Source organism: Canis aureus, chromosome 4 (assembly GCF_053574225.1).
Source record: "Canis aureus isolate CA01 chromosome 4, VMU_Caureus_v.1.0, whole genome shotgun sequence".
In the NCBI taxonomy this organism is placed as follows: Eukaryota; Metazoa; Chordata; class Mammalia; order Carnivora; family Canidae; genus Canis; species Canis aureus.
The window spans coordinates 72,233,957-72,248,711 of NC_135614.1; the positions used below are offsets into that span (position 1 = coordinate 72,233,957).

General features: G+C 42.5%; 1 protein-coding gene across 1 annotated transcript in view; it reads left to right on the forward strand.

Annotated features, from left to right (window-relative positions):
• Positions 1 to 12,428, forward strand: part of LIFR (LIF receptor subunit alpha) — a 77,111-nt gene extending 64,683 nt beyond the window's left edge. Inside the window, exons 17-20 of the mRNA XM_077896163.1 lie at positions 1,639 to 1,800; positions 2,912 to 3,005; positions 4,655 to 4,733; positions 5,116 to 12,428. Coding sequence (XP_077752289.1) covers positions 1,639 to 1,800; positions 2,912 to 3,005; positions 4,655 to 4,733; positions 5,116 to 5,739 — 959 coding nt within the window. The 3' untranslated portion in view covers positions 5,740 to 12,428. The remainder of the gene's footprint in view (positions 1 to 1,638; positions 1,801 to 2,911; positions 3,006 to 4,654; positions 4,734 to 5,115) is intronic.
• The last annotated feature ends 2,327 nt before the right edge of the window (positions 12,429 to 14,755 follow it).

Below are 14,755 nucleotides of genomic sequence, written 5' to 3' on the forward strand. Positions count from 1 at the left end.
CCAAAGAAAGAGCTTAAGAACATTTCCCAGAACTAGAAGACCAGGATACACAGAGGAAAGCACCCATCAACTACACAATGAGATAAATAGAAGAAAAATCTACACTGAGGTAGATTGTCATGAATTTCTCAGCACCTGATACATAAAGAACAAGTCCTACAGACAGAAAAGTCACTCAGGTGCGAGGCCTCAGGCATGAAAGTGGCCTCGGACTTCTCAACAGCACAGCAGAGGCCAGAGGTAGCACAGCTGTGTCTTCAAGGTACTGAGTGAAAATTCTTTTCTCTCTAGAAGTCTGTACTCGTTGGTGGCAGCCAGTGTGAGAGCAGAATGAGAGTATTTTCAGATTTCAGGCCCGTAGAGCTACAGATACTTCCTTCCCCGTGTCCCCTTCTCAGGTGGTGGTTCAGAACGGTGGTTCAGCCTGAGGAAACAAGCAGGGCAAGGGCGGTCCAGGGGGGCCGGAGCCAGGGAGGCCTTGGTCTGGAGCAGATACCCTGGGGAGGACGCCCCTGGGAGACGTGGGCAGGGGTTGGGTGGCCAGTCACCGCACTGGGCACTTGGATTTTGTTGCATTGGGCCATGTGGAAAATGGCACTGAATGTTCACAGAAATTTGTGGGAGGAATTAGGAATTGGTACATTAAGCAAATGAGGAAAAAGCATAATTAAAACAACAGAAAAATAAGAAAGGAAATATGAGCAGACTAAGCAATTTGTCTAGCAGGAATCCATATTTATGTGATCATAGTAACATAAACGCTGAATTTCCCAAACGTTTTAGTGTGTCTGTGTGGATGATGTGGGATGGGAGGGCGAGGGGGTCTGAAAACACTAAAGCTTCACCTTCTTTGTAGAACATGCATACATAATGTCTACAATTTTTAAATCAAAGTACTGCCAGTGTGAGTTTATTCCAAAATACCTAAGTAAATACCCAAAGAAACCGATAACGTGATGTTGCAGTGACTGTAGGTGGCAGGGGAAGGTGCCGGCACAGAACTGCTACTTTTTGTTCTTGGCCATTTAGTTCATTTTTTCAAACTGTTGTCTTCCATTATTTTGATTAAAACTATAAAACAACAGTTTAAACAATTCTCTTACTTCTTTGGAAATGATTCAAAGGCTTCCTCGCTAGCGGTTCATTTGAGAACTCCGGTGCACTGCCTCTCTTCCCTAGTGGTTTGGAGAGAGCACTGTAATGAGGTGTGCTCTTCTCTCTGGATGCAGGCAGGCACAGCGACCCCCTCCCCAGGGGCCTTCCCAGGGGGTTGTGGTGTGTTTCATGCCATTAGGTAAAGAAGAGACTTGTATTGATTATCTGCTATATTCCAGGATTATTCTAGAGAATATATGAAAACTTCACACCACTCTGGCAGATAAATCGTGATCATCTGTTTCATAGGTTAGAGAAACTCAAGTTCACAGTAGTTTAAATAACAGGTCCAGCCCGTGTGGCTGCTAAGTGGCAGAGGTAGAACTTGAACCTGGGTCTGGCTGACCCCGCAGGTCCTGGCCCTGACGCTGAGGGCGGCCAGCAGCGACTCACATGAAAGGGATATGGGTAGAACAGGTATGAATAACTAGATGTTTAAAGTGGCGTAGAGGTCAGTAATGATGGTCTTCACTTTACAAATAGGTCGGTCCGACATAAAGGTGAAGAACATTACTGACCTATCCCAGAAGACCCTGAGAATTGCTGATCTTCAGGGTAAAACAAGTTACCATCTGGTCTTACGAGCCTATACAGATGGTGGGATGGGCCCGGAGAAGAGCATGTTTGTGGTGACAAAGGAGAATTGTAAGTTAATCACTGCCTATTGAGGTGCTTTCTGTACTTAAATGCATAGTGTTTCCAGCAAGTTTTGTTTATGTAGGAACCCTTTTTTAAAGATTTCATGTATTGTGCATATTTATAGTGAGTGTCAAACAATGTTAAAAGGCCACAGGATGACTTCATATTTATTCTTGTCAGTTATTTGAAGCTATTTCCTAAGACTACTTAAATTAATGCATGAAGGATACATCCTAAGTCTTGGAGTTCTAAATTCATGTTGAATCTATATAAAGCTGACCCACTTAAACATTTTTTTAAAACATTTTATTTATGTGAGAGAGTACATGCACAAGCAAGGGGAGAGGGAGAGAGAATCTCCAGCAGACTCCTCACTGATCTGGGAGCCCAAAGTGGGGTCCCTCTCACAACCCTGACACCATGACCTGAGCCAAAACCAAGAGTCAGATGTTCAACCCACTGAGCCACCTAGAAACCCTCCATTTTAGCATTTTTTTGCCATGACTGTTCTAAATGTGATTTTTAACCTATCCAGGGAAGAGTAAAAGAAATATCCTTTAAAAACCTGTGAACCCCAGCATTCACAAATTTGAGATGGAGAACGAGGAAGACGGGTTTGACTGTCCCCAGTGAGGAGCCTGAGTTGAATGGCAGCATAGTCTCTAGCCCTGAGAAAGACTTCACATACACACTTCAGTGAAGCACCGTGAGGGTGCGGTGTCATCTGGGGCAATTTTGCCTCCTAGGGGACACATGGCAATGTCCGGTGACAGTTTTGGATCTCAGAACTGTGGGTGTTCCTGAGATCTAGTGGGTAGAAGCTCAGGGATGTGGCTAAACTTCCTGTAGTACATCTGACAGCCCCACACACCGGGGAGAAGAACCTGGCCTCGTGTGTTAGTAGCGCTCTGTCCTGTTCTAAGGAATTTAAGTATTAGTGTAAAAATTATTAAAATGCTTTTGAAGGTCACATTTTAATAGTTTTTCAGTGTCCTTGGAGCAGTTAGTACTTCTTTTCTTTAAATAATCTACCAACTTAAGTATCTTCTAATACAAATGTATTCTGTATGTCCTGCTTAAAATAGTGATTTGAATATATCCAATATTCTCTTTTCAGCTGTGGGATTAATTATTGCCATTCTCATTCCTGTGGCCGTGGCTGTCATTGTGGGAGTGGTAACAAGTATCCTTTGCTATCGGAAACGAGAATGGTAATGGTACCTACATCCATTTACCCTTGCTGTTGTGTTCTTAAGAGCATGATTATTTTATGTGTTAAGAAATAAGTACTTGGTAAAAAATGTTGGTTTAGTCTGAATTACTAGATTTATATTAATAATTGGATTTAATATTAAGCAAGAATCGTTTAAATGTTTTTAAAGTAATAAGAGGTAAACTTTTTCCTACTGTGTTTACTGATAATTTAAAGTAATAGCAGATATACTAAAATTACCTACAGGCATAAATATGGCAATAGCTATATGCAAGGTTACTGATTAGGATTACACTTGTCCTGGTTACCTATTGAGAAAATATTGTCATTTATTCGTTTGTTCAACAAATATGAATGACTCTTCCCATGTGAAGAGTGATATAGTGGTGAACTAAATAAGCATGATCCTTATAGACTTAGAGCACCTTGGGGAAAGGTAGACATTAAACCTGTAATCATCTAGTAAATACATGCTCATAAGTATATGTGTGCTAGGAAGGTCACTGTGCACCACGAGGGGAATCACAGGGGAACTATGTCACTGGAGGTGGCTGACCACAGCTTCCCTACGAGAGTTCCATTAGAGCTGAGGCCCAAAGGGTAAAGAGAGGAGAAAGAGTGTTGAATAGCTCTTTCTCACAGAGAAAGAGATGAATAGCTCCTGAGGACCCAGAAATTGGAAAGAGCTTGGTCATCAGGAGGAAGCAAAAAGAACTGTGGTCTGAGTGAAGCTAGAGAGGCATGAGGTGAGATGAGGAGAGGAGAGGTGAGGTGAGCCGGGACTCAGTGGGAGAGAAGACCTCATGGCCAGCTGGCAGGAGTTGCCCTGGGCTGGGCAGATGGCTGTGTTCATGCCTAGATGGCCCTCACTGGCATTAAAGATGCCATCCTTTCTGGCAAACTGAAGAGACTGTATTCTAGTAATCCTGGCTTATAAGTTAACATAGTATTAGTTAATTATAGAACATGCTGTCTTGATGACCATATTCTCATTACCAAAAATCACATTTTAAAAATGATTTTAATACAGAAGATAAAATGAGAGAGTTTAGAAGCTAGGGCGTGTCAGACTTGTATTAACAAAGTTGGGTTTTTTCTGCAGGAATTTCAAATACTAAACTTCTTTTTAACAACTATACATATGATTTGGGACGGAGCAAATCTTTTTGTTTGCATCTCGTTTTTGCTCATCATTAGTAGCCTTTTCCCCTAATAGTCTGGAACCTGTTACGAGCAGTAGAGAACTGCATGATACAAATACACTCCTGAAGTACTGGGCCCTGTGTAGTAATCCATTTGCACTGTGGACATTAGCTTAGATGAACAGTACCTCTGTTTTACTTTTGACTTGAGAGCACAATCACCATTTTAATCCTTTGCTTTCCATTTTCATGAGATACAGAAGATATCGTGGTTCTAGAAATAGAGATACTGCTCATAGTTTTCAAGTAGGAGCCCCTCAGTGCCTTATGTACAGAAAGCTCAGTGAATGATCACACTAAAAACTTTTAGATCTTGCATTTTTATCTCAGATGTTCATTAAAGCATCATATGAAATGTCAGAATAAGCCCAATGATTTTCTAATTTATTTGTTGTCTAATTGATAATCTTAATTATTAAATGTACTTAATCATCTTTATTTAAAGGATTAAAGAAACCTTCTACCCTGATATTCCAAATCCAGAAAATTGTAAAGCTTTACAGTTTCAAAAGAGTGCCTGTGAGGTAATCCTTTATTTTCTTACATTTATCTTTTAGTACTGGCTTCATTTTTTTCATCTTTTGTGAAAAGTTTTTAGCATGCAAATATCATCCAGTATAAAATGTGTGAAGCAAAGAGCAATGCTTTAACATCTGCTGAACTTCTACAATTCTGCATTTTAACTTGTTTTCACCATGCTCTTTTTTCCACTGCTATTAATAGCAAGGAACATATTGATATGTAAAAAAGGAACTATGTTCTAGTATGCACTGCAGAATAGTAGAGATACATTTTTATAAGTAGCTGTGTGAAAAATATTGAAGATAATGCCCCTTTTGTAGGAAGGGCATTGTGGCGGCGGCTTTTAGCACTCTTCTTAATCATTGTTTTATCATTTATTTCTAGGGAAACAGTGCTCTCAAAACATTGGAAATGAATCCTTGTACCCCAAATAACGTTGAGGTTCTGGAGACTCGATCAGCAGTTCCGAAAATAGAAGACACAGAAATAATCTCTCCCATAGCTGAGCGTCCGGAAGAGAGCTCTGATGCGGAAGCTGAGAACCACGTGGTGGTGTCCTACTGCCCCCCTGTCATTGAGGAGGAAACGCCGAACCCCGGCACAGATGAGGCGGGGGGAGCCTCTCAAGTCGTTTACATTGACATCCAGTCTATGTACCAGCCTCAAGCGAAACCAGAGGAAGAACAGGAAAATGACCCTGTCGGGGGGGCCGGCTACAAGCCACAGATGCACCTCCCCGTCACTTCTACTGTAGAAGACCTCGCTGCAGAGGACGACCTAGATAAAGCTGCGGGTTACAGACCTCAGGCAAATGTCAACACTTGGAACTTAGTATCTCCAGACTCCCCCAGGTCCACGGACAGCAACAGTGAAATTGTCTCCTTTGGAAGCCCCTGCTCCATTAACTCCCGACAGTTTCTGATTCCTCCTAAAGATGAAGACTCTCCGAAATCCAGTGGGGGAGGGTGGTCCTTTACAAACTTCTTTCAGAACAAACCAAATGACTAACAGAGTCACCTTGTCACTTCAGTCTGCCATCTCAGTGAGCTCTGGGTTCTGGCGCTGCCGTGCCAGCACGGGGCATCTTGGAGGGATCCTGTGAAGTATTGTTAGCGAGGGGGCCTCACCGCGCGCGAGTCACACTCAAAAGTGTTCATGTGCTTTTAACGTAGTCTCACAGCCAGAGCAGTGTAACCCAGAAATTCAGTCCCTGCAACTCAAGTTTTGGAGCAATCTGTGATGGGAGCCAAAGAATTCGCACGTGCTCTGCCTTCAGGAAGCACTTCGTGGCCGATTCCGTCTAGCCCATCCATGCAATCCAAATCCCCCAGCAACGTGTTCTGTTCTGCTCATGGTTTTCTCCTATGGGTACTGGATGGAATTGCAAGCCGATTTACAGGCACAGGAGAAAAATGTCAAAAAGCAACAGACGATGTTTATTTGCCTGACACTTGCTCCATGCTAGAGGAAAACCAAGCACAGATTTCAAAACTTTCAACATTATTCTCCTCTATCCGCGGCACTTACACAAAATTAATATAATTTTTAATGTAGTGACAGCTGTTGTAGTGTTTTGTTTGATAAAGTGTGCTGATTTCTGTGCCTACTGTATCATGGTTATCAAAGAGTTTTCTCAGGGGTACAAACTTTGAAAATGAGCGTGACACTGACCAGCCCAAATTAGAATCCTGTCGTCTTGCTTCGGGAGGTTTTACAAACCTTTCCCTTACTTTGTGGCTTGCATGCTAGCTTCCCTTAGTGCGGTTGGTTGCCCTAAGATTTAAGGGCAAATTTTTAAAGACTGTAGACCTAGTTTTTTTTGTTTTAAATCTGGTTTTTTGTGTGACACCGTGTCAGTTTTGTAAGTGTAGGAGCAAACTTAATATTTCTGATAAACATAATTGCAGTGATTTACAATTTGAGGTGATTCCTGAGCAGACTCGCTGCATTAGCTCTTTGCACGGTCCTGACCGGTTTCATCACCTCCCGAGAACCCCATGCCCTGGAACCCCAGTCACCCAGGCAGTGATGATCTTTGACTTCGTGTAGCAAAGGTTCCTCATGAGGCAGTTTGGCAATTTCTCCCTGTGAGATGATCATCAGTCTAGACTATTTGATCCAGTCCTCAAAATTTTAAATATGCAACTGAAAAGATCATGCTTCCTTACTGGAACAGTCCTCAAGGGCTGTTTCATAGGGCCCGCCTCGGTGTCCGTTTGCTCCGTGGGCACACCGTGGTGAGGGCGTAGCGGTTGCTGTGCGAGCTGTCCAGGACCGCGTGTCTTCGCAGCCTCACCTGCCCACCCTTGCTTTTCATGAGTGATGCCTAGAGTGAGTGTGGTTTTTGGAAAAGCAGAATGAAAAACTAAGAAGCATATCTTATATTTGCCCAACCCCCAGGTCGCCTATGTATTCTGTCTTTTGACAGGTAAGGCAAAGTACTAGAAAAAAATGGAAATACCCGAATACATCGAGATGTGCCTGCTTGGTTTTTTTTTGTTTTTGTTTTTGTTTTTTTACTCTCTGAGGTTCTGTGATGATCATGGATTGTGTATCTTTTCTTCTAGGTCTTAGTGTTTCTTTATTAAAAAAAAAACAAAAAAACAAAAACAAAAAAAAAAAAACACCCACGTCATGATAAAAAGCCGCAGGATGACAAGGAGTAGAATCCATTTGGGCGTTCTCAAAATCCTGATTTCAGTTGCTAGAGTTCACCTAAATTCTTGAGCTCCATGACATATGGACAGGTGGAATGAAACAGAACCAATTTTATACACAGACAGTATATATTAAAACCCTGTCGTAGCTCCTGGAGGTTTTCAGCAATGAAAAATGTCTCCAACGAGAGCAATCCCTGCAGTCCGCTCTTCTTATCTATCCTCTCGGGCTCCTTTCCTTCGTTTGCACCCCAGACACTCAGACCTGGGGCTGCCTTCATTCCCTGCTGAAGCTTGTCATTTCCGTGCCCCTCCTGCTCCCAACTCCTGCCTTGTCTCCCATTGAAACCGGTGGATCCTGTACTTCATCTCTTTAGGATAGGTGTTGGCTAAGGTCAAAGGGTATTGGTCTGAACTACACTAAACTGAGAATGGGAAAAGGCCAGGAGAAATTGTTTGAGCTCTGTCATCAGTATATATGCATTGCAGCTGCGGCCATGCGGATCCGGGGCCCTTTCTAACCTAGATGATGACTCATTTGTTTGGCTCACAGTGAATATCATTGGCTCTCCAGTTCTTTCTCCAAGACTTCACTGCTATTCTTGCATGAAAAAGGTTCAGAGTGCTGCTTACTCCCCTCTCCCCTCCCCCCTGGAATTCCGCACACAGTGATCACTAGGTGAGTGGGAAGCCGAGTAACACTTAGTCTGGGCAAGCTCTTTTTAACTTGCTGTATGCCTAGAAGCATGTGGCTTATGTCTGAGGCCAAAGCAAGTTGCTTTGTCTTTACCCTCTAAATTGAAGACAGCCAGACCCACTGTGCACTTCCGAAGTCATTACCTCTCACTTCCCTCCTCCCCTGCTGGCCTACCTGGGCATGTGGGGGCCGCCTGAACACCAGGAGAGAAGACACCGTCCTTGGTCACACATCCGTTCATTTGTGGCACTGGAGACCCTGGTAAATGTGCACTGTCTGCCAATGCTGGGACCAGTCTCAGGTGTGAAAAGCAGGCTTGTAGCGGTCATGCTGTGTCCAATCATTTTAACTCCTCTTCCTGGGGTGGCGGGGGAGGGAAGGCTAAAGGCTAGATGTGTTCCCTTCAGCCCTTCCTGACGGGGAAAATAATTGGGAAATCCCTCTCTCCTCAACTAAAGCCTAGCCATTGATTAGAAATTCTAAGTATCTGAACTCAGTTATGCCCCACTCTAATAGTGCCCTCATATTAGGACACATTTTCATATATCTCATAAGCCAATTTCAGATCGAGCTTCTCTTGTGAGGAATGGAGATTCTGGTGGTTGCTCTTGTGAGCGGCCCTCCTAGATAAACAGTATTTAGCATAAAAGTATGTTTAGAAGACTTAGCTAGAATTTTGACGTTAGGTAGAGCTTGTACATTATGTCCTGCATGGATTAGTGCCCATGTACAGTTGAAATCATCACTGTGTTGAACTACAGAAGCCTGGATTTGAGACTGGCCCCGGGTATCTGGATGGTTGTGTTTGCGTGCTTAGGTGATAGGGGTGCTGTGTTCTACAGCTTAGACTCTGAAGCAGCCATTCATGGAAAAGGTTAAGGGCGAAAGGATCGGCCTCGTTTTCCATACCAGCATTACTTTCACGGCTCATGGATCTGAAGGACTGCGGGTAGAGAACATCTAGTACTGTTGCACTCAGAAACTGTGGCAAGAGTCACATTGTTAAAACTTCATGCAGCTTGTATTCTCCTTGGAAACCATTAGTCCTGTAATTTCTTAACTGTCTCCATAGGCCCATGTATAGAGAACATTGCAGTCCTGTCTGCATTTGAATAACTGTAGGTTAGTGGAGACCAGGGAATATTTTCTTCCAAAAGGAATTTGAAATCCGTGTTTCATGGTATTTTGAAATTAAACTACTCCCTAACTTATCAAAATGCAGAAAATGTTATCTCAAGTTTTTCTACTGCTTAGGCACATAATCTGATAAGACTTTTTTTTTCCTATTTAAAGTAATTTTTACTGTTTTCTGTTTTGAACCATCTAAAATGTGCATACCTTTTTTAAAATGCCTTTTTCTTATTTTGAAAGTCTAAAGTTAGGCATCTCAAAAGTCAAATGTGAGATCATTAGCTCATTACAAAGATGACTAGCTACATGGTAGAAGTTCAGTGAGTAACTGTTTCTGAGTCCCACTCCAGAATGTGCAGATTGAATGGTTTTCATAAGGGTGGTATATACCAGGGCCTAGTGCATGTAGATCTGAGACTGAAAGATTCAAATCTCCTCGAGAAGTAGCTCCAGTTTGAGTGAAAACTTGGGAAAAAGACTCAGGCAAAAGCATCCCTAGATACCGTATTACTCCCTCACTGTGAGTATCCATAGTGTCTTTTTTATTTGATGGGTATAGAACTTGGGACCTGTTTGTACCAACCAGCATTGTTCTAGCAAACCAACAATAATACATTGATGTGTGAGCTTAACTATTTAATAAAAGGACTCATTCATTCTCTTGCTAAAAACTATTTCTTCAAAGCATTTATTTTAAACTGGTATTTCCTGCTGAAACAAAATTCTAGGGTACCATGCCCATCTTACCTTTTATCTCCAGAAGAAAATTTTTCACAGAAGAAACTGATTTTCTAACTTACTGGAAATGCATCCTTTGACATGACCTTAGAATATCATTGCAAGTCACTTGGTTTGAATTCGGTCTAGTTACGTCTTCATGGATTATGTACCAGGGCTATTAATATTTAAACCTCTTATTTTGATGGGGTGGTGAGATTTTTATTTCTTTTCAACTTGTGCCTTTGTCTTAATTATTACATGATTATATTCATGCCAATTATAATACAAATGAGCTATTTTTAATGCCTGTATGGAGGATTAAGGCAAACATTCAGTTATTGATATGTCAGGCTTTATTGTGTGTGGTAAAATTCCATGGGATGTGATTTGATTTAGAATATATTCAAATTCTTACAATTATGATACTGAGTTATGACAGATTTCTGTTATTTTAAACCACGAGTAGTGCTTGTTTCTCCCTATATGAAGAATGTTAATATTTTGGATTATAAGTGTTCAAGTTGTAGGCCGAAGTTACCAATGCAAGACGAATTTTGTGCAACGTTTTTGTGAAAATTAAAAGTGTTTTAAGAGGGAAACCTGAATGTTTTTCTGTACTGTACAAGTGCCCAGCTGAAGAACCATAGAAACAATAAAATCAAAATCTCTCAAATAAGTAAGCTATCACTGATTGAATATTTAACCACATACAAAACAGTAATAACTTACATTACTTTTTGGTTGCCATAACCGAACACCCTAAAAACTATGTGTTTTTAGATGTGAATTGGGGAAATTAATATTTAATTGATAAGGAAATTAATATGTATTGTATTGACATATAATTTCTAAGATTTTCTTTGCAATAGCCAATCAGAACTTTAAAAAGCCAAACAACTAACAACATAGACCTTATGCTGCCCTTAAGCCAAAAATATTTTGTATACTTGGTTGGATGGCTTATTTAAATGTACTGAATTTCCTTACACATCTAAAATATACCTCCCTTCAGAATTACACCATTTAAAAAATGGGTAACTTTGAATTTCTGAACTTACTGTTTCTCCTAAACATTCCATTGTAAGAGATTTGGTAAGATTTCTAGGTGATAATACAGTTTTCAGTACCACATTCAGTACGTTTCAATAAAATTGGAACATGGACAAGTTAACTTAGGTTTAACGTTAGTATTTTTGTGATCAATCATAGACAACAATACTAAATAATTTTCATAAAAATTTTTTCTCAAATATTCAGCCAATTTGATTCCAAAACTTTTCCCCATTATTTATGATATACCCTTCTATTTAATTTCTTTCCAAAATAATGGTTTGGAAAAATGTGAATATGTTATGAATAGTTGAAGACAAAACACAATAAGAAACCCCTATTCCTTTTGTTGTGGAAGGGGAAGTATTCTGTGCATTTGTGCTTAGCATTTGTGCATTCGCATTTGTGCTTTCCTATTATTTTCTCAAAAAGGAGCATGACTTTTTCTTAAATATATTTCAATTCAGAATTGCTTGAAAAATATTGGCCTGGATAAAGACATACAAAATTTGAGATGGTACCACCTTAAAAGTATGTCCAGAGGTTGAAAATCATTTTAAAATACTCAACTATCCCAAAAAGAATGTGTTGCCTTTTCTTCTCTCTCATTAGTTGGCCATAAGTCAGAGGTCGTCTTCTTGTTTAGGAAATTGCCATTTTTTTACTCTCGAAATTGCATTATAGTGAATTACTGTTTACAAAATACACATACTGTGAACAGATAGGAAGTTTTTGTCTTTTATAAGGTTGTCTGTAGAATGAGTGTCTTTTTAAAGGAGTTGTTATATGTTAAATATTTTCAGTTTTGTTTTGTTTTTTTTATAAATACTAGTATAACTGTTTACTAATTTTTGTTTGGTCAGGTGTGTGCAAATGTAGCTGAAAGATAGGGAGAAACTGCACATCCCAAACGGTTCCTGTTCCTGTTTCTTGAATTGTTACCACTACAGACTTTTTTTTTTAACCCGAATTATCATTTGTGATGTTCTGTACCTAAAATCCTGCTTAATCATATAAGGAAACCTTTAAATACACTTGTAGTAGGAAGCAAACTATAGGTTGCAGTATATTTGTGTAATTCAGTTTGATTCACAGAATTCCAAGTTTAATATGAAATAAAACAACTCGACTTAACAGAGATGACAACTGAAGTATTTTCTGCCTTATGAAAATTTGGAGATTACGTTGCTGTTAGAATGGAAAATTTGAACATTTTATATCATATAATTTCAGAATTTAATTTCCATATCTTTTGGAGAACATGGTTATATCAAGAACATAGAATATAAGTAACCTATTACTAAGACACCTTAAACGTAAAAGTAGTGTGCTTGGCTGTTTAATTCTAAAGATGTTACTTATGTTTGTTTTTAAAATGCATGTATTTAACAATTTTATCATAGTATTGTCATGGAAAAATAAATATATTTTCTTACAACTTATACTGATGGATTTGGGCATTACTGTTGTTTGTTTTCTGTTTTAAGCACTTAGGAAAAAGTAGCCTCTGTTTTGTTGTTAATACTTCTGTTACTTCTCATTAGAATTAACAGGGTTTATGAGACAATCACATAGGGTTGTAACTACATTTTTAAATTTTTTTTAGAGATTTTATTTTTATTCATGAGAGACACACAGAGACAGAGATATAGGAAGAGGGAGAAGCAGGCTCCCTGTGGGGAGCCCAATGTGGGACTCGATCCCAGGACCCTGGGGTCATGACCTGAGCCAAAGGCAGATAGATGCTCAACCACTGAGCCACCCAGGTGCCCCTAAGTTTTTAATATTTTAATACGTTGGCATGCCACTGACATACTCTTCCATATGTTGCACTAAATCTGTATTCTGTGTATAAGAGAACTTAGCATAAAAATAATCCGAAGTGGGAATCCAGCATCATAAAACAAAAAATGAACACTGGTCCTGAAAGTATGGTTTTGTAATTTTTTTCCTCTGAAAACAACCTGACATTTCTGAAGATTCTAAGAATAGATCAAAATTAGTTTAACTTAAAGTCACTGAGTTTGGAAATAACAGTCACTGATTCAGCAAAATGGTAATTTTAAAGTAGAAAGTGATCTTAAGTGACTTCTCTTCATAAGGGAGAGAAAGAAGTCTCTAGTCCTACCTGGGTAGCCTGTGCTTTTACCCAGAGTAAGGACTAGAATATGAATGGGCTCCAACTCAGCCTGAAGAAACTATGGGCCAGTTGTGAATTAGTTGTGAAACACACGTCCGTGTTCAAGTCTAGTAGAGCACGTACGTACGGCCTGTCCTTCAGGGGGATGTCCGTGCATAATTTGTTTCCCAGATGGTGGATTCTTGGGCCAAGATGTATAACACCATCAGCCCTAAGGACTTTGAAAAGGTCAAAAGGACAGGAATGGTATATGTATCAGCTGGATGCACTTCTTTTAACGTGTAGTATTCAACGTCACTGACGCTCGTTCACAGGCTCCAGGTCTTTACAGAAGAGCTGTGTGAGAATTGGTTCTGAATGGCCTATAAATTTGATCCATCACCCTTCGCCTGGAGTGACTAATGGAAAAACCGAATTAAAAGTATTTCCTCAGTCTCTGAGAAGCAGGGAGTTGATGTAACAGGAGATGTCTTGAGCTGATTTGGGATTAAATCGGAGCGGATTTTTGTCCCGGAGCGATTAGTCTCAGATTAAAGAGACAAGAAAAGCCGTTGAGGATGATTTTGATAAAAACCGGGAGGTGGAAGTCGTGTTCAGTGAGTGCGCGTGGAGTGTGCGGGGTGCGGCTGCGGCCCCCTCAGCCTCCCCGAGGCCTCAGCCTCCCCGAGGGGACAGCAGTGTGCGGGGCCAGCGCCGTCGCTCTGCGTCCCTCTGTCTGCCCGCTGCGGCCTAGCCTCTGGGCAGACAGCACCCAGGCCTGGAGCCGGGCCCTCGTCTCGGCGGGTCGGGTCGCACCAGGCACCTGCACCCCCGCTCCCAGGTGGCCCATCCGCAGCGCCCCTCACCAAGGGCCTGGAGTTGAATTTTCTGTCCCCCTTGGTGGCGCCTTTCGCGTCCTCTGGGGGGGGGGGGCGCAGCTGAGCCCTGGCTCTCCTCCTCCCTGAACCCTGGGGCCGGGCGGCCTCCCCTTGCCCAGCTCTTGGGGGGATTCCAGAGCGAGTCCGGGACGCGGGGGGCTGACCTCTGGCCTCCCGAAGCCCCAGGAAAGCCGGCGGCCCTGTGTCAGCCCCTGGCAGGGCCTGTGCGACCGCCACCCCCGTGGCCCCGAGGGGACCCGCCGCTGCCCACCCGCCCTCCCGGGAGCCTCCCCCAGCCTCGGGCCTGCGGCTCCGAGGGTCCCCTCCGGGCACCAGGCCTCCCTGAGCCCTCCCCGTCGGTGGCCCTGGGCCGGGGCCCCCCCAAGCGCCTCTCCACCGCAGGGTGGCACATGGGCGCAGCGGCTCCGGGAATAACTGGACCTCGGGTGCCGGCTTCCCGGGGCTCCGGGGAGTCCGAGCCACGTTGGTGGACAGTGACCCGCGGGGGCCCTGGCGGCGCCCAGGGCAGGCCGGGGCCTTGTTGGGGTGCAGGCCCCGGGAGGGCAGGAGGGGCCACTGCGAGGGCACAGGTGCCCAGCCCTGGTCACCCCTGTGCCCCCCGGAGACCCCCTCTCCTCCCCACCGCTCCTTGGCAACGGCAGCCGGGACCCGGGCTAGAGCCCCCTGCTGCCACCCCAGCATCTCCTGCTTCGCCACCTATGTCGTTCTCCAGATCGGGTTCTGGGGACCCCCCCTAAGTGACCAGCTGCAC